This window comes from Anser cygnoides, chromosome 27 (genome assembly GCF_040182565.1).
Source record: "Anser cygnoides isolate HZ-2024a breed goose chromosome 27, Taihu_goose_T2T_genome, whole genome shotgun sequence".
NCBI classification, from domain to species: domain Eukaryota; kingdom Metazoa; phylum Chordata; class Aves; order Anseriformes; family Anatidae; genus Anser; species Anser cygnoides.
The window spans coordinates 5,774,749-5,802,090 of record NC_089899.1 but is presented as its reverse complement, the minus strand read 5'-3'; the positions used below and the strand labels follow the sequence as shown (position 1 = coordinate 5,802,090).

Here is a 27,342-nt window from a genome sequence, read left to right as displayed (position 1 = left end):
AAGCACGTCCTGCCTGAAAACCATACACTGCTAGAAAAGGGCCCTTCCCAGCTCAAACCTGGAGCCTCTGAGGAACACACGAGAGGCAGGAGGCTCCACGACCTGCCCAATATCCTGTGGGAACGAAGCTCTGCCGTCACAGGAGTCTGAAAACTCCCCCACCGCTGAGCCCAAAACCCAAGCGCTGAGGTCTGGGTGGTGGACGTGACACACGCGTGTTGAAAGGGGGCGGCAAGAAGCCCTGAGAGAGATCTCTGTGGTTTGTGGGGGAGCTAAGCTGGATATCCTGTCTGTGATTCACCCAGGTCATCTGCAGAGCAAAGATGGTTTATCCTATTAACTTATAACCACACTTAAGAAAGACACGGCTACATACTGCAGCTCAGCTCTTCCACCTCCTCTTACACACTTTAACAGCTTGACGTCAGCCTCGGCAGCGGGGCCATCTGCCGAGCTCCAAACATCTCATGTTCCCGCTGATTTCAGGAGGGCAATTCAGACGAAAGCACAGTTTCAGCATAGACGCAAAGGGCTGAAAACCCAGCCTTTAAAGCGGCCTTTGATGAGCTCTGACGCAAGAGGTAAGACAGGGACATTTCTCTCCTAAGGCTGTTTGCGCCGAGATGCAATTTTGTTGATGGGAGGACATGAGTCCTTGGGCTGTCGTGCAGCCGGTGGGCTGAAACACAGCTCTGCTTAACTCAGGGCTTCCAGCTCCTGGCCCGGCAAGAGCTTCTCAGGCTGCTCCCGCAGGCTCCAGCTGCTTCATGTTGGGCCCTGCTGGCAGCTCGCAGCTCCGCATGTTTTGGAAAATGGGCCATTTTGCCCTTCGCTTCCGACAAGTTAAGCCTGGGTGACTTCTATCCTGCTCAAGCTGAAGTGCAGCTGCATGGGTTGATGCCGGCTGCGTGCTGGGCCAGCTGTGCGGCAGACGTGAAGGGTGGGTGATGTCTGACAGCGCGTGGCCAGGTATCGGCAGCCTAAAGCTGGTGTGTCGTAAGGTGCGTTGCATTTGAAAACGAAGTAGTTTGCAGAGGTGTGCCTCGCAGATGCAGAAATTGTAAAGGGATGTGGGGAGTAGAAGGGAAGGAGGATAGCTTGAGGCTTGTTACCTGTTCTCATGCCTTTGCATTGGACAAGACTCTGGAGTCTTCCCCTTCCCTCTCCTCCATGCACAGGTCACCCCATAACCAGCACTGGCTCCAGCCTGCGCCCATGTAACACCACATTACACAGCCCCCTTTGCACCATCTGGAGTCAGGTCTGCGCAGATGTGGGTTGCAGTGTCCAGGCCCCTGCTGGCGGGTGTCAGCACATACCTGACCTCATGTCCCCTGAGACCCTCTTCTGTCCTGACCTGTCCCCTGCTAAGCAGACCTGGTGCCTGCCTGGAGGGGCGCAGGCAGGAGTGGAGCCAGGAGGGCTCATCTGCTGATAATCAGCCAGAGCTCTGCACAGGTCTGCTCAGGTGGCAGGTACAGACCCCACTGCCAGCTCCAGCCTCACCTTGGCCAAATTCCTGAGCCTGTTGTCCTCACTAAGCCTGAAGACCCCCCTCCTTGCTGATTCCTGTAGCTCGCCACAGCAGGAGGACAGAGTTCAGGAAAAGGAGAGGTTGCTGGATGACCCCCTGTATCTCTTTGCGCCTGGCTGCTTTTTCCTCCAGACAACCCCTGGTATCTCTCCAGAGCAAAACTGTCTGTGGACTAAAATATCCCAGTGCAAGTGCTGCCAGGTCATTGCTTGTCCTGGACTTGGTGCCCTCTGAAGCATGAGGTAGGCTAAAGCTGGCTATCCTTCTGGACCAGCAGTGTCCAGCTCACCCTTCGGCTCTTCTTTTCTGAGCATCAATAAATCATCCAGGACTTCAGCAGAGGTCCTAAATCTAAACAAAAGACTAACTTAGGAACCAAGAGTTTATGCAGCTCTGATTTTTGGCTGTGAGATGGAAACATTAGACTCTCTGATATAATGAGTCAGATTCTCATTTCTGTTAATAACCCGCAGCACTGTTCTGGCAATGTAATTTAACAATAAATCAATGTGAATTTATTCCTGTTTGGAAGCTCTTCCACACTGCTAAGAGGTGGGGCTGTAGCATAAATACGAATCTGGCCTACGGAGTCTTTTTCTACGTGTTACTCCTCCAAGAGAGCCATCATCCTTGGGATTCACTAACGGGGTATGTTTGCTCCATCCCTCCATCTGGCAGGTCTTGAAATGCTCTTTGTGAGCCAGAAATATCAGAAAATCACAGAAAAATAAGGATGGAAGTCCTTAAGCTATTCCCAGTGCTGAAAGAGCTAATGAATCATACCTGGAGTATTTTTGAGAGGTATTTGTCTTGCCTACTCTTAAAGATCTCCAACGATGTTGGGGCCCAGCACTCTTCAAGCAACCTAGTCTCAGCTATCCTTAGCACTATTGTCTACCATTGAGCTTTCCTACTGATATTTAAGACCATAATGTCTAGTCCTAGCTGTTGGGAACATGCAGAACAGATAATTTCCTCCCTCTCTGCAGCAGCCTTGCTGATTCTGACGAATGCCGTCTTGTCCCCTCTTTTCATACTGAAAAACACCGACTAGCTTAGTTTTTCCCCAGAAAACACGTTTTCAGCTCCTGGAATCTGGACAGAAGTGACTAGGAACCCCAGGAATGTATCTGCGGTTATAAGGATCTGAATGCACTTTTGACATTCTTGGTCATGCAGTGAAATTTCTGCCCTCCTGTGCTTCTTCCTCACTAGCACATACGATATGTTTTATATCTTTTGCTGTTGCTGTTGGAAGTGGACCGGAGAGTTCTGTAAGAGCCGGAATAATGGTCTAGAGCCTGGATTATCCCATTCCAGTTAAAATCAATGGAAAAACTCCCACTGACTACAGTCCCAACATGGATCAGGAACTCCTATAAATGTAATGAGGGGACATGGCCTTCACCCTCAGCTGACTTTTGATGTCACCGTGCAATATTCTAGTTTGACATCAACCACACGTTTCCCACCACCACGGATCCATCTGCTGGGACCCAAACCGGGCTGCATTTCTACAGCACAGATCAAAGAAGCTGCAATCTGCTCTGCTTTATGGGCAGCTTTCATTGTTAGTAGTGCCCTTGGCTGGGCAAAATTCAGGGACTCACCAGTCCGTTGCAGTTGCTGATGGCGACCTTTGAGTTCAGGTACTGATCCTGCAGGTGGCCCGCGTAGTGGCAATCCTCGTGGAAATCATGTTGCCAGTCCACACCATCTCTCTTCCAGTATTCTACAGTGAAGTGCTCAGCCAGCAGGTTGGAGTGCAGTGTCAGGTTGAGAAGGAACTGGGTTCGATGGGCAGAGACTTTGTAGAAAACCTGCTGCTCAGATGGCTCGTAGGGCAAGGAGCCCAGACTGCGCCGAGGGCGTTGCTTCAGCTGGCTCCTCATGTCAAAGGTGAGGAAGTCCCCGTTTTGGTCCACTTGGATGGGGAATGCAATTTCATAGTGATCGAGGCTGGAGAGGAACTCCTCTGGGGAGGAAAAGCAAACACAGGAGGAGTGACATTCTGCAAAGAGTCAGAGCAAAACACCCAGAAGCTTCAGCAAAGAGCCAGCTGTGCCTGAGCACCAGCGCAGTGACAGCCAGGGCAGGGCAGGCAGCATCCTGACCCAGGGAATCCTACAACCCAGCCATCATGCTGCCAGCATTCCCAGCTCACTTCCGTGAGCAAGCACACAGCTCACGCTGCCGACAAAATGCACAACTGCAGGACACCAGCTCACCGGTCAGCCCCCTGCAACCCTCCAGCACTTGTCTGCCCCGTGTGGACCTGGATTAGCCAGGTGGCTTCCTGCCAGCCTGACAGACAGACCAAGCTCACTTGTGACTGCTTGCAACAAACATCTCTGAAAGCAAGGATGGGCAGAAGGACAAGGGGCCTCTAACTACTGCACAATGAGGATATGCTACCTGTATTCCCTGCTCTGTTCAGGCTGCATGATCCTTGGGGTATTCTTGGAGGCCTTCAGCCTACAGAACCTGATCTTCTTCCTCTGCAGGTGACGAAGAGAACCAGACTGGTCCAAGGGGCTGTTCAGGACAGACAAATTCTGGCTCTGGACCTGGACTGTCCCTCACCTCTCCATCTCCAGTGGGCAGAGGGACTCCAGCCTGTACAGAGCCATGCTCTGTGGTTTGGAGGGTTATTTCTGACTGGTTCTGTTCAGTAACAAAGCTAACAGTAAGTTAAATTCAACTCATACCTGAACACAGAAGGGACAATGTCTCAGGAGATGACAGTCTTGCTAAGAAATTGTGGGGTTCTTTAGAGTATCTGCAACTGCCACATGGACCTGTTTACCCTGCTTTTTGATAACTTGCATAATATCAACCCTACACTAGCCTCTTGGGTCATGGGCTTATTAGTGCCTTAGGTATGAGACATCCTTTAAAGAGGCAGCAAGACAATGCCTTCGCAATCAAAGTAACAAAAAGGTAACCAGAATTCCCCAGCTGTGCTAAAAAGGTAGCAAGAAAAGAAGTCAGACATCCTGACTCGCCAGCCAGGCCTCTATCTATTGCCCTACCCTGCCTTCCCAGCTCACCAGCCTGGGGCTCTTTACCCTATCGGTTTGGCTTAGCACCTCCTCTTGGGGCACTTGAGCTTTTGAGGCTGTCTCATACCACTTAGGAAATGTACTCTGACAAGGTCACTGTCCAAAACGTCTGACTGCGCTTGCAAAGTAACACAACGCTTTTGGCTGTCAAAGAAATTGGCACTCTGCAGCCTCTACAGAAATCTCATGTTTTATAAGCAAAATGTCACAGGGATTGCCAGAGCAGATCTGATCAGTGGTCCAGCCATCTCTGTGTGCCTCAGTACTGGAGGTTTTAGCAGAAGATGCAAAAAAAAAAATAAAAAAAATACAGTGGACAGGACAGCTCCCCCCATTATAGTGTTTTCTTCTTAACCCCAATGGCTGGAGGTTTGCTCAGGGAGTTGGAGAGGATTTGCCCTCTTCATGCTGAAAGAATGTTACTGTGCTTCCTGCATCCTATGCGTAGCTGTTTCCTAAGCAAACAGGGGAGGCCAGGCTGCTCCAGGGTGGCTGCTTTTTGCCTGGCTCCACAGCACCCATCTTCAAAGCCTTCCCAGCCATCACAAATTTGGACTCCAAATTACACTCTCACCGCATGGCAGCACTGGAAAGTTTCCTTTTCCTCTAGTGTGTTTTCCAGTGTGGGAGTTTGACCGAGTGGTTTCCTTGGCCACCACTAATGGGACAGTCCTTCCCACCAGCTGGGTTTAGGGGTTAGCTCCCAACCTTCCAAACCATAAGCACTTCTGGCACCTCTCCCTTGGCTCAACGAGCCAGAAGTAATTATTAGTTTTTTTTAACTTCCTGTGCTCCAGCTTCCCCTGCATCACACCGCCTTGTGTGCGATGCAGCCGGGCAAACAAGTGTGACTACTTACACTTAAGCAATGACTTCAGGCTTGGAAAAATTTGCTATCAGAAGCATTTTGTTTTTCTTTTTTCCTTTCTGCAGTCCATGTGGGCTGCAAAATAGTGACTCGGAAGGAGGTTTGTGCACCCAGCGTCTAGAAGAGGACCTGGGACTCTGGGCGGCAGTCTCTGATCCTGACCTGCAAGGTACATCCAGGAGGGAAGAGTGTCCAGGGCCTGGGGCTCAGGCTGTGTGTGAGAGCCTGCTCTTGCTGCAGTGCAGGCCCCTGTGCATCCGCGGGGATGTCACCCTGGAAACTGAGGCACAGGAAGGGTGAGCTGACAGTAGTGCCCTGCATCACACAAATGTTTTAGGAATGGACCCTTTAGAGTGGGGATGCCAAAAATAAGGAAGATAAACTTTTAACACAAGGAAGAAGGCAGTGTCTTCATCCAGCATTACATCTGGCTCCTTCCTCTCCTCTAAAAAAGTAAGATTAGACAAGGCTCTAAGAGATTAGCATCTCTTTACTCCCTAAGCTTGTGTACTCATTTCATGTCCATCCAACAGCATCAAAGATGTTCCCTAACTCCCTCATTTACTCATCCCTGCCTTGGTCATGCCGCTCCCCCATGCTACAGATCACACTAGGAGCTCCCAACATCAGTAACGGCACTGTTTTGCCCTTCCTTCCATCCAGAAAAGCCAAACTCTGCCCCCTCAGCCACTCCATACTGTAATAATAGATTTTGGCTTGAAATGCGTAGTGTTGCATCCGCTCTTATCAGACGGGTTTGCACTAGTGATAAGCAGCCTGGTGTTTCCAGATAGCTGTCGCACTGCTTCAGAAGAGATACTATAAAAAGCCTTTCTGCAGGAAAACCTGCCCAGAGCTGGGCACCCAGGGAGCAAGGGAGAGAGCTGGAAAGCTGAGACTTTTTCTGGGGGGGAAGAAGGGGGATGAAAGGCACCTCGCTGCCACACCTCCTAATGGAAAGGGAGCACACATCTATAGGGGCAAGGACAGCAGAGAAGGGAAAAGGCAGGCAGAAGAGGAAGCAGGAGCCCGGAGATGGTAGGGGATAAGCTGAACAAAAAGAAGAGAAGGAAGGTGAAGGCCAAGGTGGGAGGATTTTGTTCCCTCCTTGTATGTTCTCATCACTGCCTCTGTCATTACAGAGCCACTTAAAGGATAAAAAGGAAGCAGATGTTTGCTCTCATCTTGTCACCAAAGCAAAGAGGAGCCCCAGCTGCAGCCCAGACAGTTCACAGAGGATGGCTGGGGAAAACACTATGGGACCCCGTGGCTTCAAGCTGCCCTGGCACTGTGGCAGCCTCTACACATCTTCCATGGGTGCATTGATTTGTAAGTGAGCCAGGAGCAGTGAGATTAGCCTCATTTAATGTTCTACAAAACAGAGAATGTATAATCTATCACTGAGATTAAACTAAGGCACTAGAAGAAAATTTCCTTTTGATTAAATACCATTCAGCAATGGGTATGTGCCGAATCCTTGCTCAATTGTTTCAGCTGCAATTCTCTGTGCTGTTAAAAACCACAGCCTGAGTTTACACAAGATGTTGTTTACCTTCTGAATCTTGTTACATCTCTGCTGACATGGAAAGGCCTTCAACGTTGGGCTGCTGTTTCCCACATACATAATTACAGCTTATGACTGTAATACCTTAATCTTTTTCCTGCACAAAATAAATACACTGAGCTAGAGTTTGCACATGGGGCACGTGAATCCTGCTCCATCACCAACTTGCTGGATTGCCTGGGCAACTCTTTCTGGCCAAAATCAGTGGCTTGTTGAAAACACTGGCTTTTATCCTCTGTGCCTCCAACTGCTAAGAGAAGATAACATTATTTCACCCTCTTGAAAGGGTGTTGTGAGGATTATGTACTTACTACCTCAGCAGCACGAAGAGAAGTGCTGAGTATCATTAGCAGCCTGACACCAATGGTTCAGGATGCAGGGAGCCTAAAAAAGCACTCTGACAGCGAGAGGGGCCCATGGGACAGCCTGACCAATGGGGCTGGGCAGTAGCTGGACTTCACCGGGGTGTGGGTTGGACCCAATGATCTCTTGAGGTCCTTTCCAACCCCTACAATTCTGTGATTCAAGCCTTGGCTTGACCGCTGCCTGCCCTCCCCTATGGCACTGTACTCCCAACGGTATCAGGGGCTGAGCCTTGTCCACTGCCCAGTCTGGGATCTAGGACAGCGCAGACATATTAAGTGTCATTTCAGTGAGCCCATGGGTTCAGACTGAGGTGTATTAACAAACAGTTCAGGGACTCCCTGAGTGAAAGAGGATTTCAGCTGCTGTGAGTCAGGATGGAGGCGATCTGGCAGCAAAGTCCTCGTCAAAGCGTCGCTAGTGCTGTGAGTGCGGCAGTGCAGATGGAGGGAGGTGCGAACTGATGGATGCAGGAGGCCCAGAACAGTCACAACAGGCACTGCCAGAGGCTTTGGCTAGAAGGACCGAAACCGTGTTTGTTTCAGATTAAAGAAAATCTGCCTGTGTAATGTTGCACGTTGCACAGCGCCTGCACAGCGCACAGCTCTGTATTTGACTGCCTCTCATTTCACCCAGAGCAAGTTGCAATACGATAGTGCGGCGGATTTAGCAACAAGATGGTGCTCAGACCCGGACAGTACGTGGCTTTGGGTTGCTTTTGTTCCTCTTTCCAGTTTGGCTTCACAAGACAATCCACAGCCATTGTAACTACAGCCTGATGACACTGTACTATGCAACGGCCTCAGACTACCACTGGCTCTGGCCCTGCTGCAGTTAACCTGGGCACATGCAGGGTTTCAGAATTATGGTTGTGCATTGGTATTGCTGAGGTATTAACACCTTGTACGGATAAATGTCTAACTTTGCAGCTCTTTCTCCTTCTCTCTTACCTCTAGCTCCTGATGGTAGTGTTCATATTGTCTCTTCAGAAATGGTTACTAAAGCTAGTTAGTATTAAGCAATTTAATTACACTGTTAATATTAAGCAATTTAATTACACTTTAATTAAAGCTACCAACATGCAGGAGAACCATGTTCCACTTTCCTTACGATAACTTGTGTTATCTGTATTAAAAACTTGTGTTAAAATCTGTGTTAAAACACAAGCTATCTGTGTTTAAACACAGGCTCAACAGAAAGACACAGACGTAAGACAGGTATAAAACATTTATGCCAGAACGGATTTGAATGTTTGCTAACAGTATCACTTAGAGAAACACGTGTGCACAAACTCAAACTGCTCCTCCAGCAGCAGGTACCTGTCCAGGCCCATAGCTGTGTCCAACGTTTCTACCTCCAGCAGAGACCTCTGTCCCTGCACATGCAGAGGACCACTCACAAGCACGCGCAGATCTCCTACATATAGCAAAGCCTCTGCTCACGCAAAGGTGCACTGCTCCAGCTTCCTGGAAGGGGAGCCTCCTCCATGGCTACCATGGGCCCTTCTGCCCCCTGAGCCTGTACATGGCTCTCATCTTACACAGACCCTACTGCTTGGACTCCTGCAAAAAGTCAAGGAGCGTAACATCCGAGAGCAAAGTACATACTTTCCTCACAGGCCAAAGGAAAACACCTGCAAGTTCGGCAGTAGGCGTTCTGCTGCAGCACACCGAGCAGAGGTCAGGGTGCCTCCACCCACTCCCCAGCACAACGTCACCCTAATGCCTCCCCCGGGGCCAGCACTAGGGCTTTCTGCCAGCTGATGCAAGCAGATCCAGCCCCCTCCCCACAGCAATCCCTACCTTGCGATTGGAACGTGTAACCCGGAAAGTTGCAGAGGGCTGCGGTGAAGATGACTGTCCACGTGAGAAGCCTCCAAGCGATTGCCATAGTTAGCGACGCTTGTCTCAGTGCAGGGAGTATTGTGCCAGCTGGAAGGGCGCTGTCCCAACATGTCTCTCTCTCGGCCACCGCTTATGTAGAGACAGGAGTCCTCAGTTCCTCCACAGGCATCCTCAGCCACTCTGCGTGCTCCCCAAAGCAGTGAGGCCGACGGTGTCTTTGCAGCGCGCTGTGCCCAGGCTGGTGCAACGGTGTCAACATGGGCTAATTGGAATCAAAGGTTCTCGGTGGCATTGCCCCTGTGGAAGAAAGAGTGACAAATGAACAGGAGAGGAGAGGGGAAACAGGACGGAGTAGAAGGATGCATGGGGTAAAACGGTGTGTGGATGAACAAGGAAAGCCAGAACCTAGAGAAGGGAAGAGCAAGTGTAAGAGAGATGGAAAGAAATTAAAAGGAAGGGGAGAAAAGGATGTGAAGAAAATGCAAATTCAGCTAACTGAGCCAGTTCGTGACATCAGAAAGTCACATTATGCTGTGCACCCCCACACTCTGCCATGGGTGAACTCTGTCACAGTGCAGCCCTGCGCTGCTCCGGCAGCCTGAATTGGGATTGGAGCTGGTGTACACCTCACACTGCAGGAGGAAAGGAGGCTCCGAATAAATGGGAACACTTTGTCCTGCTGACGATGCCCACAAGGAAGAACAAACAGTTACCTGATTTCTTAAAAAGGAAAATATGAAATGAAAGCATTCAGGGTGGTAGCAAGTGGTGATCTGAAAATTCTACTTCAATTTCTCTGGCTTTAAAGTACACTTTAGGGATCACCACTGCACTGAGAGAAGAGCACTTGCCCTCTGACAATATTGGCTTCAATATTCAAATATTCAATATTCAAAACAATGAACCCATTCAGTGAACTCACCGTTACCCTCAGCTCTATCCACAAATGGATCATGAGATTCCAATTGTATTTGTTATTTAAAATGATTTGCTAATTGTTTCAGTGAAAGATTTTTGGCTTGCAGATAATTTCCACTCAGTTTGAGGCAATTATACAAAACTCACATAGTGCTGGAGAGTTGCATAAAGCTGCGGTTTTTTGTTTCTATCCAGCGATTAGATGACGTATGCAATGAACACGGCACATATCTACCGCCTGGAGAATCCCAAGTATCTGAAGAGCAATGCTCTGCCTGGGAGAAGCCCCGTAGCAAAATGCAGACGTTCCCACAGAAGAACTACGGCGGTGTCATGGCTAAGCCCATACCGACATCTGACTCCAGATCGGTACCACAGCTACAGCTCACGCAGCTCCACAGCAGCACCTGGGGCTCAGGCACTGCAGGGTGAGGAAGGGAAGCTCCAGAGCTCAAGGAAGATGTGCTTGGGAATGCGCGTGAGGCTCGGCCAGAGGATGGTGGTTTTTGCAAAGGTGTCAACAGGGATGGCCTGTGTGTGGTCTTCATTCCACTAAGGAAACACTGGGAATAATGTTATGAACCAGCGCCCCGCTCTGCTCTTGCACATTTAGAAAAGCAAAGGCCAGCTACTAGCCAGGCTGCGGGGCAGGGGAAACCCATTCCTCCTCACTCCTGCCCCGGACCCCTTCACCTCCCGTCCTCAGAGGAGTCTGCAACTTATTTCTAGTTCTGTTCTCCTGTCTTTACTATGCAGTTGGCATTACTTGGGCTGTAGAGGCTTGGAGTAACACACATTGCAGGCCAGAATACACAGGTGAGGCATGCTAAGAAATCAGAGGTGATTCCTGCCCCAATATTAATCAAAAGGAATCTATCCTAATGGTATTTCCCTGCCAGACAAAAAATGTTGTGAGGATTAACTGTGTATCTTTAAATCACATTTTTGAGCTCCATAATTTAAGCATTAGGGTTTTTAACTGTTTATTTACAGTTAAATTACAGTTATTAACTGTTTATTTACAGTTAAAAATGGCCAAAGACCATCAGTGATGCCTTGGGTTGGTCTCCCCAGCCACATGCCAGGTTGGCTTCTGCAAAGCCCAGAGCAGGACACCCCCAGCAGCTGCCCCAAAGACTGTGCACACAAGAATCAAGTGCTTGACTGGAGAACAACCCCGTAAGGCTAAGGCCTCATCTCATGCTGCTCCGCTCAGCAGCGACGGTACATGGAAGCAGGAAGCGGAGGCAGGAGGGCTGGCAGGACTTCCTACCCTCTGCCACCACGACACAGGGATGCCAAGAGCAGTACAGCGGGGCCCCGAGACCACAGTCACCCAGTGCAGGCTGTCCTCCGCCGTGCCACCTCCCAGCTGTGCTGCAGAGAGGGCAAAGCGAGGGCAGTGCAAGGGCAGCAGCAGTGCATAGACAAGCGCCACGGACTGGCTCGTCCCCATTCCCTGCAGGGCTGCAGAAAGTGAACCGAGAAAGGCAGAAGTCGAAACTAAAGCCCAGCGTGCTGCGGCACTCTCCTAAGTCAGCATTTTTCAGAATCTATTAAAGCTTGAGATTCCAGCTTTCAATTTCTGTCACAGCTCCAAGGTCTGCGGACAGAAAGCCGCTCAGCTGAAGTATATTTTCTCCTGCGCTTTACACTACTAATTTTTCGTGTTTTTCAGCCGTTGAATCAGCTTCCTCGAGGATGTCATTATTTCCTGTCCTTCCTCCTCTCCACGACCCCGAACGACAGCAGAAGCCTCTCCTCCCCTCTGCCTGCCCTGTGGCAGCCCCAGGCCCTGAGAGCTGGGAGGGAGCTGCCGGCGCCAAGAGCCCGCAGCCCCCTGACCTCGGAGAAGGAGCTCTGGTCCGAGCGCCACATGTTAGGAATTACAGCTGCAAAGTTCCCGTAAGCTGCCGCGGGGGAAGGGCCCCAGCTCCGATTCCTGCACACGGCAAGGGGAACACGGCCCCTCTCCAGCAGCGCTCAACTTCCGAGGCTCCAACGAGCCTGTATCATGCAAGAGACAGACCAGAAACACAGGGGAGAAAGGAAACAAGCAGGAAGGACGAGGGCTCCACGGCTTCTTCAACATGCACAAAGTTTTCCATAACCTCAGTTTTCACATTTTGCTTCCCGAAGGGCAGCGGTCGGCAGACGCGGACACTCTCGGGGACCCCAGGGTCCTGCGGGACGGACCGGCCGTGGCTGAGGGAGGCCCAGGGTACGGGGTGACCTCTCCCGGTCTCGTGCCTCCCTCGCTTGGGCCGGTTGCGATTTGCTCCTTCCCGAGGAATTCGTTGTCCTTGGCAGGCGCCCCGCGAGCGGCTGACGCTCCCCGCTCCCAGCGCCAAGGTGGCTTCGCTGTGTGAACCCGTGGGCTGAGCCGCCTGCACGAGGAGGCTGCTGCCTGCCCCGCTCCGCGGGAGCGGCAGGGACAGCGGGAGCAGAGAGCCGGGCTGACGAGGACCGCGGAGAGGTGATGCCGCGCGAGCTCGCGGCTGGACTCAAGGTTTCCTCTTCCGACACTGAAAACACTCAAAAAGGGGGGAGGAGAGGGGTAAAATTCAAGCTGGAATAAAGAAAAGAAAAGAAAAAAGAAAAACAGATGACAACTGTTACTAATTTCAACATCGGGGCTGCAGACAGAATTCCCTGAAAGCCTGGCTTTTTGGCTGGTGAGGCAGCTTTATGGGAAGGTAATAGGAAGCAGATGGGCCCTGGCCGGGGCCAAGAGGAAGGTTCAAGGTGCCTCCTAGTGCAGAGAAGAGGAATTTAAATGCTTTTAAAGATGCAGGACCCGGCGGGTTCCAGGTTTCTCATCCAACTTTTGCAAATTATGAGCTCAGGTGTCCTTTTCCCTTTTTGAGAGAGAAATAAATACAAACACAGCTCTCTGCTTCCAGCATGCCCCGGTGGGAGGAAATACTTGCAATGCGCCCCCCTCCCCGCCCCGGCCCTTCCACCGACACATCCTCCCCGATGTGCAGCGTCAGCTGCCGTGAACAGCGAGAGCAGAGCTGCGGCAGCACAGCTTCACCCAGCAGAGCAGTTCTGGGCTCTGCTATCAGCGATGCTGTTAACAAATGAATGAAAGTAGCTGGCCTGCTCCTGCATCCTCACAGCAGCTGGCTGTGGCAATGACACCAGGGCACAGCCTTCGGAGGAGGGACAGCGCGGGATTTGTGCGACTTGGCTGTTACTTACATCTTGCATCACCTTGGACAACGCGCTTTAAGCTGAAACCACTCAGATCCCCAGGCACCCACCATCCCTGAAACCTGGTGCTCTTGTGGATCTGGCCTTTCTGCTGTAAAATGGGACTAACGGCACTTCCTAGCTGCACCAGGGTCACGATGCCACGTCCCACAGCACAACCCCTCCCAATGGCCAGCACACCAAGCCCATGTGTCAGACACCCCATGAGGGGCAGCTGCCTGGCCGCAGTGCACAGCCCCACACATGCAGAGACCTCTCAGGCTTGCCCACCACTCTCAGAGACCCACTACTCCACGCTGAGAACCTCACAGTGTCTGTAGCTCACAGAGACTGATCCTAAAATGGCCATGTTTTCTGCAAAAATGGCCCTCTTTTCACCTGCTCTTGTTGCTTCACGGAGGCCCACAGGTTTTGGCTGGAAACCCTTGGCTGAAATCTGCTTCACAAACACTGCTGCAGGGCAGGATAACTCCGTGTGGTCTCCATGGACTGTCCCGGTTTCAGCCCACGTGCTTTGCTCAGGGGACATGGCCTCAACTCAAAAACTGCCACATCCCTGCCACAGCCTGACCTGCAGAGCTGAGCACTGCTGGGGACAAGGCAACAGAGGCACCCAGACCGCCAGCTCCATCTCCAGATGTTTGTAAGAATGAGCGTGTGCAGGTGGCAGATAAAGTGCAAGTGCTGAGGAAATTGTTTAATTGGGGACTGGAATACCTTAGAAGCCCTGGTGAGCTTTGCCAGGCAGCCCTGTCTGGGTCTCCTTTCTGCTGACCCTTTTTTCATAGCTGACCCTGCAGCAATCCCAATTTACCAGAAAGGAACCCACCCCAAGGTCGCTCCCAGTGCCAAAACCCTGTGCTGGGATTCTCATCCTTCACTTTATCCCCATGTTGCGTGGTTGGCTGCTCCGCAAGCAGCTGCCAGCCCCTCTCCAGGAGGCCAGGACCCTCTCCGTGACTGCAGGGACCTTCATTGGAGGCAACCTGGGTGCAGGGCAGAGTGAAACGGGCGATTTGTGGGGGTGACTCTGGTATGATCAGCACCTGCTGGGGCCGTTCCAGAGAGCAGAGCACAAGCAGTCAGTGCCGGCACCAACATCTCCTCCTTGTGCCCCAAGGAGGACAGCAAAAAGCCACCCAGGTGACCCAGGTCAGCCTTCTCAGCATAAGAAAACACAAGGGCAGACGGCTCCAGAAACAGATAGAAAAAACACATACCCAGATGCAGTGCCATGCAGTGCCTTCAAGGAAAATTATCTGCCTTCTTGCACATGCAGCCAAGCCTATCAAACACCAACTTTTACGCAGTAGATCTGCACGCCTAATTTAGCAGCTTCTTGGTCCAGATCGGAGGAAAGGACGACATCTGCCAGTCAGTACTGCAGAAAGCAATCAGAGCTTAGCCCTCACAGCCAGGCACAGCCAGGTCCGCTCATGCTGTATGGCCAAAGGGGACATCTCCTTCCTCTCACTCCATTCCCTCCTGGCTCCTCTTCGCCATCCATGGCCATATGGAGGGGAAGCAAAGGGAGCAGGAAACAAGAAAAGCCACGGGTGACAAAACTACCTCCTTTCCCTATAAACTACTCCTAAATCACCTCTCATCATTGCTATCTCCCCTTCTCATCTCCTCAGGCTCTGCACACCCCAAAACTGTCGAAATAGGCAGGTTCCTCCCTCCCGGCACCAGGCTGCAAAATGCAGCTGCGTGTTTGCTCCCGGCCGGGGGCCGCTGGCCCCGCTGCACTGCCCTGGGGCAGGCGCAGTTATCGCCCCAGCACTCAGCAGGTTCCTGCAGGTTCCTTAGGACAGAGCAAACAGTGTTGCTGCCCCTCCGCCTGCCGCATGTCTTCCAGCGGGAGGTGAGGGGCCAAACGTTCCTGAGACCTCCCGGCTGTGAGCAGGAGACTGTCCTGATAGTATCTGGAGGGGCTGCTCAGTTGAAAACAAGCTGACTTGCAGATGGCAGAACTCTTTTTGCAGCCAGCCTGCCAGGGCTTCCAGTGGGAAGTCATTTCTCACCTCTAGAATAAAGTTACAGGTTAAAAACAGAAAATTCAGCATTAGCTAAATGGCAGCTCACTGTTAGGACCATGGGCTGAGGAATGGGAAAAATGGGTTAAAGTCACAGATCTGCAGAAGTGAAAATAAGAGCCTGAACCTTAATCAGCTTTGCTGCTCCAAGGCGGGCCTCTCTGGGGGCATGGCAAGCAAAGAATTAGAAACAAACGTGGTTATCATCATTCACCAGAAAGCAGCAGCCTCCAGCCACAGGACGGTACCGTAGCTGCAGCCCACCTCGCCTGGAGGGGCCATGCCATCCCACCACCCTTGCAGCCCCACTTCGCAGCGCCCATCCCCAGTGACAGCGGGGTCACTTTTGGAGTTTGCTTGGAGGAGAGGCGCTGCTTTCATCAGCTTTAAAGTAAGACCCAATCCTGTCCAAAGGTGCTCACCATCAATGCAAGGAATCCAGACCGATGCTGCCAGTCAGAACCTGAGGGTGAGGGACACGAGCCTGGGTCTCCGTGGCCCTGCGAGCACCCCGGTACCTGGCTCTGGCGAGCAGGGGAGCAGCCTCACTGCCTTCCCACCACCGGCTCCTCCTCACGGCCTCGCTGCTGCGCTCCGCATCGGGCCCTGCCGTGCTCTAGCCGGGCACACCCTCGATCCCTTTGTACAAGCAAGCTTCATAGGGTTTTGGGCTCACTCCAGTACTGTGTGGGAGTGTTTTTTTTTTTTTTTTCTTCTTTTTAAACACACGAATTGTTTTACAGTCAAGTCTATTCAGGGCGATCTTAGTGAAGAAAGGAATGAATTACCCCCTTGCTCCCTCCAAAATGCAGCGGGATCTTTAATTTCACCAGCAAATGGGCAAAAGGAACCCATCACAAAGCAAGGGCACAGGAGTGGAGAGTTGGGAGCACCAGCTTCCCTCTGACACCGACTGCTTTGCTTTCTGGAAATCCTATCTCTCTGTTACATAAGGATCTGGCCCTATCTGGAAAGCTGGGGTCATTGCACTTCTCCAAGTGTGGTAAAATGCTCGGAGGTCCTCAACAGGAAAGCGTTAGAGAAGCACCAGCTCGTATCATCATCAGGACGAGCCCCAGGGCTGAACCCAAACCTAGCTGCTAAACTGAAGCCAACTTCAGCCAGGAGCAAGGTGGCTACCAAGCAGCACAGCGCTCCCAGCCTTGGACTTCTTTTGCTTTAAGGAGAAGACTCCACCAGTTCTCATGCAGGTCCGCTTTCAGACAGGATTTATGCAATGGTTTGGAGCTGCTCCATGTGACCCAGACTTGCTGGCCCCCTGCCACCGCTCTCCTTGCTGGCTTCAGCCATGGACAAAACAACAGAAGTAAAAAGACAACCGAGCAGTCATTAAAAGAAAGCGCACTTTGCCTACCATATGGTGCCCTTGCCAATTATACACATATACCATACATATTAAATACACACATGCTAGCCACGTGCACACAGACCAGGACCACAAACATCTGTGCACAGCTGTGCAGTCCACGTGGGTGGATGTCACCGCTGCGTGTGGATACACACTACCTGCGCGGAGGTTGGTGCTTGGTAGCCACACGTTGCCTGCATATGCTGCCTGCACGCTATCAAGCGCCACCGATAAATCTGGGCCTGCCATGAACCTATGCCGTTTTTATATCCGGCATCTCCATGTCAATACGAATGCCTTCTGCCTTTGTACAACTACTCTCTGCACACAGTTTGTGCCCGTGTTTGTGTAGGTAGTGAATGTCCGGAATTACAGGCACGGGATATCTGAAAGTCCACGCTGGAGAGCATTTCAGAAGTCAGCCACTTGTGTGCACAGGCACATCAGCAGCACGTAGGGGAGTGCAAGCTTCAGAAAGCATGCAAAAAGTCCCTTTTCCCAATGAATCCAGAGCCCCAACACCAGCTGCGGGCTTTTTACAGAACTGCCTAAGCTTCCCCCCAAACAAAACAGACCGGCAGGCTACCTTCTAGTCAGCAGCTTGAAGGGAGCACAGCTCCTCCATTGGTTCTCAGCCACCTGAGCTGCACAAGAGCCATCAGTCCCACTGCAGACCCTCCTGCCTGCAGGGTCCAGTGCAGTCAAGAGAGGATCCAAAGTTCCCAAGCCTCAGCACAAGCAACTACACCTTATGCAGACCTGTTACAGCTAACACGCCAAGTGTGACACCCCCTAAATGTCTCCCTCCTCAACCTGGCCTTAGGGTAGGGCTGTATCCCACACATCCTGGTGCTGCATCAGCGTTAGAACACTCCGAGATGGGTCTGGATCATCAGACCTGAGGCGCTGTGCTATAGCCCCCTGCAGCCCGGTTCCTTGCCCACCACTCCACCTACATCTGTGGCACAGAGCAGTCTCACATACTGAAGCTAGAGAGACAAGAAAGCCCCTCCAAGCTTCCCAAGGAGGACACCTGAGGTGGCTCCTGTTACCCAGAAGGGCTGTGAGAAGCGCTGCAGGACCTGCAGTGAACGCAGAGGCCAGCAGCTCCTACCACCAGCACAGCGTTCTCATGGCACAGCAGCATCCAACTCCACACCAGCAACAGCACAGCCCTGGACAGGGGTGACAACTCACAGCATTGCTCATCTCCAGCCCCCCACTGCTGATTTGGTCCTGCCACACTGAAGTGAAGAGTAACTGAGGGACCCACAGAGATCCCTGGTCCCATCCGCTTCTCGGAACAGGGTTAACAGACAAAACTCAGGCTGTCCCATGGGGTCACACACAGAAGCAGCTTAGAGAAATGAAGTGAGCTGCAGATGAAGACCGTGAAATGGAAAAATAAGTTTGGACCAGGCTCTCCTTCTAGGAAATCAGAGAAGCAGCTGCATCATGGCAACACAGAAGAAAGGAGCCTGGCCCAGCTGGCCGGAGGCACCTTTCTCCATCTGCTCTACCTGCCTCGCTGCCTGCTCACCTGTGTGCCTTGGGCACCACAGGGCCCAGGCTGTCCCCTGAGCAACAAGCACGGAGCCTCGGCCTCCCGGGGCAGTAGGAGCACAACACTGCCAGCACGCAGCGCAACTCTCCCCCAGGACCCTGATGGCTGCACCACCCCACTGCCTTACAACCCTCCCTGTAACCCAAAGTCTCTCTGTGGCCTCCCTCTCCCCTCCCTACTGACTTTATTTCACAGCAGGGCAAACCAAGGCAAAAAGCAAAGCGAGTTGACCACAGCTACGCAGGAAGCCCACGCAAGGGCATGGGAGTCCCCCTTGGTGCAAGGCAGCACGATAGTGACAGTGAGCACCCCCAGGCCCTCATACACATTTCCACAGAGGAACACACTGCGAGCTCTGCACTGGGATGAGGTCTTGCAGACTACACGGGGCTCCCGACTCCCTCCAGCCCTCACAGCTCTGGAGGATCTGCAGATCGCTTTCAGTCTCTGGCTCCCGCGAGCGAGTTCCAAGAGATCCGCTGTGCAGAGAGTTTATGGGCCCTTTTTCCCCTCCCTCCAGGTTCTCTGTTCAGGGAAACATATGGCCCAGATGGTTTGGATTTGGTGGGGTATGGCAGGGTGCAGCAGAATGTGCCGTCTCACAAACACGTGTGGCTTCCTAGCAAGGAAGCTGCAGCCCAAAGGCCACCCAGTACATTTATCCCTGCCTAGATGCAGAGGAGCTGCCCAGCCGCTAACCCCAATAGGGCCTAGCTAGTGATTTTCACCGTGGTTTTTAATGAAGTCACTTTGGGGTGAAGTCTTGGTCCTGTTGAGGTCAGCGGCACAACTCTCATTGCAGGAGGCCAGGATTTCACCCTTAAATTCAACTGGAAGAAAGATTTATATATGTTTGAGTTCAAATGGATTTGCAGAACTGCTCAGGAATAGATTAATTTGAACTTTTAAAAAATGGAGCTACAGTGGAAGAATAGGAAACAATTGCAGTAATGGTGGCTTGGGATGATAAACAGGAGCACAGAGACGCTGAATACTCAGCCACAGCACATCCCAAGCATGTCTTTTCCCCGTCTGGGCAAATGCAGTACATAGGAGAGCAGCAGCAGCAGCGCAGCTGGATGGAGACCCTGCACTTAACATGTGCCACTGACATTGCTCCACTGAAGTCAGATGGAGCTAAAATATTTTGGCACATGTTCTCACTGGAGAATCTCCCAATACTTGAATTGGTTGCAGACTTGATTTAAGGCACTCCCTGTAACTGAGATGGGACGATTTGCCTGATAATATCCCTTTAAAACTCCCCACAGCCTTGACAAATGAGTCTGTACCCAGGCTGGTGGTATTCTATGCTTCTCACCCTGCAATAGCTGCACATGAGATCTGACCTGCTTACAGATTCCCAGGAAATGTCTGCAACTGCTTGCCCTGCAAATATTTCCTATGGGTGCTGGGGTCAAGCAACGATCTTTTTGACTTGCATATCTCTAGCACATTTGAACTGACATCATCCAAATTACTAGTGAATTGTTTCTGAAAACTTGACAAATTTGGTTCAAATTCTGTTTGTTTTAAATTAATTTGTGTTAACTTGAGATCTAGGCAGGACAGGACGTGACAAACACATCCTGCGGTGTTTCTGGCTTAGAATGAACTAATTGCTGGAAACTTGGCAAGAAAAGTGGTTTTTGGAGTTGGGGGTTTCAGATAAGCTTTAGATGAGTGCTTGAACAGAATCATCTCCTGGGTGGGCCTGATGCAACCTGCACTGAAAAGCCCTCCACGGGGCAGCTCCTCTAGGCAGCAGAGCCCATGCTGTCCCCAGACCAGGGCTGTATGTGATAAGCACACTTATTCCTCCCCACAACAGTCTCTGGGTGGCCTTGAGCCATCAGCGATAAAAGACCCTCTCAAGTTACAAGTTTGCATGTTGGTAATTAAAAGGCCTCTCGCATGACGAGCAGAAACTGTTTATGTTGAGCAGGCAACACCTTCCCTTAGGATTGTACTTCACCCCATCGATAGCTCATTCACTCACAGCTTATTGGAGCATTGCTCTGCCAAATGAAACAGTTCAGCCCCGAAGTCTTATCTGGAAAAAGCATGATTTAGAGGAGATGACAAGGCCTTTCCCACTCCGCCATCAAGCAGCTGCTTGGGGAACACAACAGCAGACGCACCTACAATCACCGGAGGTTTCACAAATTAAGGAGATGGAAACTGGAGGGTGCTGCCCGTGGGTGCTGCCGGTGGGGCCAGCCCAGAACAATGGGACGTCAGGGATGGAGCAACCGAGACAGCCTGCGTGAGCCTTATATGGAGAAACTTCGTGACACTGGAACCATCTCCCCAGAACTGGAGGAAGACTCTTTGGCTCAGGCATTTAAAGCTAGTCCGGGCACGGCACTGGTGAGTAGAGGAAACGCTCCTGCACCGGCTGAGGAACTACCTGGGCAGCCTGACAAAGCGTCTTCCCTTCCACCGCCTGCGGTGTGAGGGAGACCAAGAATGAACAAAGAAAGGCTTTAAAAATCTTACTGCTATCACCCATCATGCACTCGACCGTGTGCTGTCACCATGCGAGCTCTGCTAACAACAATATTAACGAGCAGAATAAGAAACAGATCTCCCTGGCATGGCTGAGCTATCTCCAGCCAGTGTGGGTATTGGCACGGACTTAATTAGGAAAATAAAAGCCCCCTGAGGTTCACAGCCAAGCATACACTTGATCAGAAATGTGCCCCTAAACGAGCCTCGGTTTGAAATATTAAATTTTGCCGCCCAGACGCAGCTGGCGCCAAAGCAGGGTACCTGCCCTGGAGCGCAGCACAGACCAGTGCGGCTCCACGCTTCTCCCCCAGGTGGATTTTTCCCCTCTGGAAGATTTTTGCCAAGGTTATTTTATAAACTCCTTTCTATTTATAGCACAGCTCCTTCAGCTCTAATGAGATAATCTTCTGGCATTTCACCATCACTAATATTTACTTTGATGTTTAAAATAACATGTTCTGAGGGATTGATCTTATTAAAAACCCCTTTAAAATACAATCAAAGCAAAGAAATATATGACTAGCGCAACAGGGCCAAATGCCTGGTGATGCACATGAAGTTAATGACTTTGCAACTTTTTCAGGTCAGACAGTTTATAATCCTCTGCCCGCATCGCACAGGAGGGAAAAAGGCAGCTCCTGAAGATGGAGAGAGGCAACGAAAGAGGGAGAGGGAGTGCAATCCGCGTCTATTCACAGGAATGAGGACAGCAAGGAATGCGTAGTTCTGCAGCAGCGACTGTAGCTGTTGCTTTCTGTAATTAAGTTTCACCCACAGCAGCTCTGCCTGAGAGAATCCTATTTTAAAGCAGCAAACATGCAATCAGATGGCTTAATGCAATAAAAAGTGGAGTGGTGGGGGGAAAGGGAGAGGTGAGAGAGACAGCGCGCGAGAGCAGATGCCTGACTCCTGCTGTCTGCAGACACTTTGAAACACAACCCTGCGTTTTTATGGAAACTCTGAATGTTGGAGAAGGGTGAACATGGTTTTCATTCTCATAAATGTTTTTCCAGCATGCAATACTCTTCGGGCTCATTCCTTCTCCAGGGAGACGGTTCTGATTTCAAAGAACATTCACATTCCCTCCACCCCAGACCACCCCACTCCAACCTCAAAGAGCTTTCTCTGGAAAAATTATTTTAAAGACTGTTTTACCTTTTCTAGCGTTTTCCCTTCTTTCTTCTTTTTCCCCTTTTAATTCTTTGAGCTTCTTTTTCTTTTTTCTTTTTTCTTTTTCCCAGCAGCAGCCAAAGGCTTCTCTCTCCCCCTCAGTCCTGCGGGTGTCAGAAAGTTTCCAGGCTGAGGGTTTACGTTGCCTTCCTCAATAACCTTCTTCTGTCAGACCCAGGCAGCGCTGGACCTAGAGGCTATGCTAAAAAGTCTCCTTTCAGGAAGTGAGCAGTAATAAGAGAGAGGCTCGGAGGCAGCATGTATAGGGGCTGCTCAAAAAAAAATAGAAACTTTGCTCAGGAATTTTGCCAGGATTATCCAAAAAAATCCCAAACCCACAAGGCTGTAAAAGTCCCGCCCTCACTGCTGACATCAGTGCAGAAGGCAGGTCTTGACTGCAACAGTATAAAACTAATCAGCTAAACCCTCTGCAAAGGAGCAGGCAGTGATCCTCCCAGGCAGACCCGTCTGCTCACAGAGCCCCAAAGGCAACGCGGGCTGGGGCCTCGACAGCTCCCTGGCTGATAAAACATCCCTATAAAAGCAGTAAAGCACAGGGGTCACGCTGACGGCAGCACATGGTAGACAGAAAAGATAAAACAAGCCAGGATTTCCCCCACCCCTCCAAAAAAAAAACAAATAAAATTCCCACCCTTCATTATAACTAGCTTTTAAAAATCCAGCGCATGTCTGATGAAACTGCCTTAACAACAGCTGTGCTCTATAGCACGATTAGGTATTGGCTTTAAATTTAAAAAAGCCCTCAAGAATTTGTTAGTGTTTTAAGAAGTCCATTCCCTCCCAAGTTACATCATTTTCGCCCTGTTGGCTCCTGTGATGCATAATTTCTCTTGTTCTGCTGCCACCGTGGAGTGTCCCACAGAGGACAATACATTTCTAAAGAACAGAATAAACACTGCAAATAATAAAATACTGCTTGTTTAAAAACAAAGCCCTCTCAGGACACATAAAACAATAACAACAATAAAGGGCAGGCACTCATTTCTTTCTTCTGTCTGAAGTCTTCCTTGAGATCAGAAAGCAGAATTTGTAAAGCCTTGGCAAAGAGAATTACCTGGCCATCCTGCAAATATAAAAACCAACCCTTCCCAATTGCCCTGCTTCTCACTAGATAGAGAAGGGCCCTGGGAAGGACACGGGGAAAGGACTGCAGCATCAGACAGCAGAGCCCCAACCTGAGCCCCTCTCTGGGTCAGACAAACCCCAAAACCCTCCCCAGGGAGCCTTTTGGCATGAGAGGATTTGCATGAAAGGCAAGACGGTGGAAAGCAGCAGGGGAAGGTATAAGCCAAGTCTACATGTGTACAGAGCCAAAGCCACAGGATCTGGCCCTAAGGGCAGACCTCTGCAGCCATAGCTCGTGGGGAGGGTGCTGGGTGCCACCCGGGCTGACCCAGGGCAGGCCAGTGAGCACACAGCCGTTAGATGGGAACAGAGGACAGGGAAAGCCACGGAGTCAGACCCAAGGCCCGGCCAGCCCCGTGCCTAATCTGATACTGGTCACGGGATGCTTGAGCAAAAGGATTAAGAAAAAAAAAATCAAGAAGCCATCAGTCCTTTTTTTGCAGTATATCCTCCCATACCCTCTGCTATCAGCAAGCGCAGGGCTGCACCAGAGGCAGACACTGTATCCTCGCATTTCACAGACATAATGCATTTTCTTCCACTGGCTGAAGCCCTCTGAAATCCACTTCTGGGACGGAGCAGCATGATCTGAGCAGGAGATATCCTGGAAGAAGCCGCGCTCCAGCACCTTCCTTCACCCTCAAGAAGCATGTGGCCACAAGCCAGAAGTGCGGCTGCAGGAACTGGAATCCAACATCTACCTGTCCCAGGCTCCTGCCTCGGATGGTGGCCACCCCGAGCTCCTGCCCTTGCAGCCAGGGCACCGCAGAACAAGAGCAAGGGCCACTCCTCATCACAGCCGCTCACACTGAAAGGGCCTGGCTCTCTCCGCTTGAAAACAGAGTTCAAAGGGACTGCAATTGTTGGGCTGGATTTTTGGCCACTTCCCTGGTTGGGTGGAAAGATTGGTTTCCTTCCTCCGCAAGCCGTGCTAGCCATTGTCTGAGCCCCCACAGCACGTACAAAAAAGAGCAGCTAAACAAAATATTTGGGGTTTAATTGAATGGTGCCGCTTCTGGCCAAGGAAAAACTAATTGCTCAAAGCATGGCCTGGTGCCATCCTAAGGGCTTTCTGTCTGCTGAGGCTTGTCTCCAAATACACTCGGTGTGTAATTAAGAGGGACTGAGGCTGCAAACACCCATCTTCCCTGCTCTCTGTTACCTGCCCCTCTCCCTCTTCCAGGCGGGTGGTCTCCTCACCTGGGGCTGCAGTCCCTCCTGGACACTGAACACAGCGCTAGAGCCTCCTGGCACACAAGGACAAACAACCAGATCCCGTGCGTGTGCCTGGAGCAAAAGCCTCCACAGGACTGTACCTGAGAACAGTACAGCCCTACAGATCTCGTCCTCAGACCAGGCCACGTCAAGTCCTCAGCTCAAGAATTAATCTTAACTGGGCTCCAGCTTGGGCCCACCTCTGGAGCGGTGATGGAGTCACCTCAAAGCTGCACACATCTTCCCAAGCCAAGGCCTCAATCACAAGAGCCTAGAAAGTGGAGAAGGGTAAAGGGACAAGATTAACAACAGAGGGGACGTGAGACCCTGCCTGAAGCAAGAGTTTCAGGGGCAACCGACAGCGACTGCAATTTGCCTCCAGCATCAAGCAGTGACAGGCAGCTGCTCCCTCCTTCTAGGATGAGGAGTTGAGGTTGCATTTCCAGGAGGTGCCTGAAATCCTCTCTCCACAGCTCCCCTGCATCCTCCCTCACCCTGAGGGTGGAGAGGAGCCCTGTGCTCAGCAGAGCTGCAGGACCCCGGCCCCAAGGCTCAGCAGCCCAGGGACACTGCACCCTCGTGTGGCTACACCGGGCAGAGGCTGCACGCTCCAATCCTGCGAGGTCCAGGCTCAGCACCATGCAGGTAGAAACCCCCGCAGGGATGCTGCACCCAACCCAGAAGAAACAAAGAGCAATGCCTGCAGACAAACACAGCACGTCGCTTCTGGGCGATGCTGGCTGATGCCCAAGTGCATCCAGCACACCCAGCTGCAGCACCAGTTTGCGCGACACTCAGAGGCCAGTGCTCGTTTTAAGGCTTGTAAGGCTGCCATTAAAGCACATAAGGGATGATGCTGAGGCCTGACGGGGTCATTTTGTATAACCATTTTGTACATAAAACAAAAATAAAAAACTCTTGCTACGTCTAAACTGCAGGGCCTGGGCAGAGTTCCCAGCTCTGGCGCTACATCACAGCCTGGCCCCATGTCCATGTTGGGACTAGCTACTTGGCCACGGACTAATCCTTTTTATGTTTGTACAGTACCTAACACAACAATGCTCCATTCGGTCTTTTAGCTACTGCTGTAATAAACAAACTGCTCTGCTTTATTTGTAACCCAAATACTGCAGGTTGAGAACCTACAAGTAAAACCAGCTGTAAACAAATGTTTCTGATTTTCCACTAGTGTGGAAACATGCAAACTAATTGCTCAACAGTGAAAAACAGTTTAATTAACCCCAGGTGTTAGATAAAATTGGGTTGGTGTCTCCCAAACTTGTCACTTCAGCTTGAATGAGCCACTGCTAGATTTGAAAGCGAAGCCGAAAAAAAAAATTACCAAGATGATTACACAATGCCTAAAAACTTTGTGAGTGTTCTGGGCAAAGGACAAGTGTGCTAGTGAGCCTTGTTGAGTGCTCAGGAGCAAGACCTCTGCTCACATTGCAAAGGTGTGTGTTGGGACACCACTTTTTCACACTTTTAAACTTCCTAGGTGACTCATCTTCCATCTCAGGATCTCATTTTGTGCCTGCAACCACCTTTAATATTGATTTCTGAGTAAACATCATGTACAGCCCCATGCCAAAAATATAAACAAAGGGCTCCTAGAGGGGATTTGTCCATGAAATGCCATACAGTCAAATAATGCAAAATGCAAGCTATCCTTGAGCATATGTAATCCTACCACAACTTTTTTTTTTCCAGCCTTCAACATCAGCAAGCTCAGCCTGCCACAATTACAGCCCCAGTCCTGACTTCTTCTACAATGCAGTCTTCCACCTGCATCACTGAGACATTTTGGGGATTCTCCATCGATGCATCTGTTGGAGAACCTCTTTGCTTTCAAGCACTCAAGTCACAGGTCTGCGGCACTTCTTCCTGGTCACCCATGGTTTGGCACCAAACTCCAACCCTTAACCCATTTCTCCCAGCCTAATGAGCTGTCAAGTGGTAATGATCTATTTATCGTGGCAGGTGATGAAACATTTTCTTCTGGAAAGGGAGGCATGCCCTTGAGGAACAGCTGAAAGCCCTTCCAAGAGAAAACTGCATTTGGTAGGACTGGTGTTGGATGGTTCCCAGCTGTTAGTCTTGTGGCTGTTTTGGCACTACAAACAGTTAATTGGCAAGCTGAGCAGAAAAAACAGCCTAGGAGAAGCTTCTTGGTTTCCTGAGACTAGGTCTTGACCATCACACACCATCACTCCAAAAAAGCCCTGAACAGAGGGCCTCTCATCCGGGGCTGGATGTGAACAATTGAGAGAGGCTAAGCTCTCCTCACCACCTTGTGACTTCCAAGGGACATACCATGGCATGGCAGAGATGGGCTTGTGCAAAAGGGCTCACTTCCCAAGGAACATCTGTTCAACAGGCGAGCAGAAAGCTGTACTGCCAAGGTAACGTCTTCGCTCAACACATCTAAACAAAACCTGATCTTCACCACCTTCCTCTGATCTGTATTCTCCCGTAGAAGACCTGGCACTGAGAAGGTCTCAGAGCTCTCTCACTCTTCAAGGTTACAAAGCTTTTATTTTCTCTTCTTTCCTTTCCTGTGCAACAAGGAAATAGGTCACGTTTCAAAGAAACCAGTTAACGGAGGTTAGCAAATGCCAGACAGCTCACTGGATGGTGTGGCCTGTTCCTCTCCTATCTCCCAAAATCAAGACGTTTCTCACTTGCCAGAGAATATTTTTCCCCTCCTTTCCTTTCTGTCTTCAAAACTGCCGCAGCGAAGCCCTGACAAGACGTTTTGCCCATCTATAAGCCAGGTAAGACGTACTTTTCTGCTGTCAGTATCTTCGGTAGCTGTTGCACGACATGGCTGCTTTGTTCCTTGCCGCACACCCCTTAGCAGCGGGAGGGGAGATCCCCTGAAATGCTGGTGTCAATAGGCCCAGCTTAATTCACCGTGAAACTGCTCTAGTTTTTCTATTGACTGCTCCAACAGTGTAGGAAA

The 27,342-nt window shown here is 50.9% G+C and overlaps 2 protein-coding genes and 1 long non-coding RNA gene across 6 annotated transcripts in view; 2 read left to right on the top strand and 1 right to left on the bottom strand.

Annotated features, from left to right (window-relative positions):
* The window catches only part of ADAMTS10 (ADAM metallopeptidase with thrombospondin type 1 motif 10), a 71,399-nt gene that overhangs the window by 31,269 nt on the left and 12,788 nt on the right, over nucleotides 1-27,342 (bottom strand). The window contains exons 1-4 of one of the 4 annotated variants that reach the window (XM_066984075.1): nucleotides 22,005-22,569; nucleotides 12,265-12,722; nucleotides 9,194-9,532; nucleotides 3,145-3,509 (exon numbers count right to left, since the gene is read on the bottom strand). In XM_066984075.1, the coding sequence (XP_066840176.1) occupies nucleotides 3,145-3,509; nucleotides 9,194-9,281 (453 nt within the window). In that variant the 5' untranslated portion in view covers nucleotides 9,282-9,532; nucleotides 12,265-12,722; nucleotides 22,005-22,569. Of the gene's footprint in view, nucleotides 1-3,144; nucleotides 3,510-9,193; nucleotides 9,533-12,264; nucleotides 12,723-22,004; nucleotides 22,586-27,342 lie in introns of those variants that run through there. The other 3 variants (XM_066984077.1, XM_013200305.3, XM_048054091.2) reach the window with 3 other exon arrangements.
* On the top strand, nucleotides 4-6,925 carry LOC125180987 (uncharacterized). The gene is made up of 3 exons (XR_007160003.2): nucleotides 4-581; nucleotides 5,530-5,633; nucleotides 6,607-6,925. It is a non-coding gene; the product is annotated as an uncharacterized lncRNA (long non-coding RNA).
* Nucleotides 25,574-27,342, top strand: part of ZAP70 (zeta chain of T cell receptor associated protein kinase 70) — a 30,546-nt gene continuing 28,777 nt past the window's right edge. The window contains exon 1 of the mRNA XM_048054092.2: nucleotides 25,574-27,154. The gene's annotated coding sequence lies outside the window, so the exon portion shown is untranslated. The remainder of the gene's footprint in view (nucleotides 27,155-27,342) is intronic.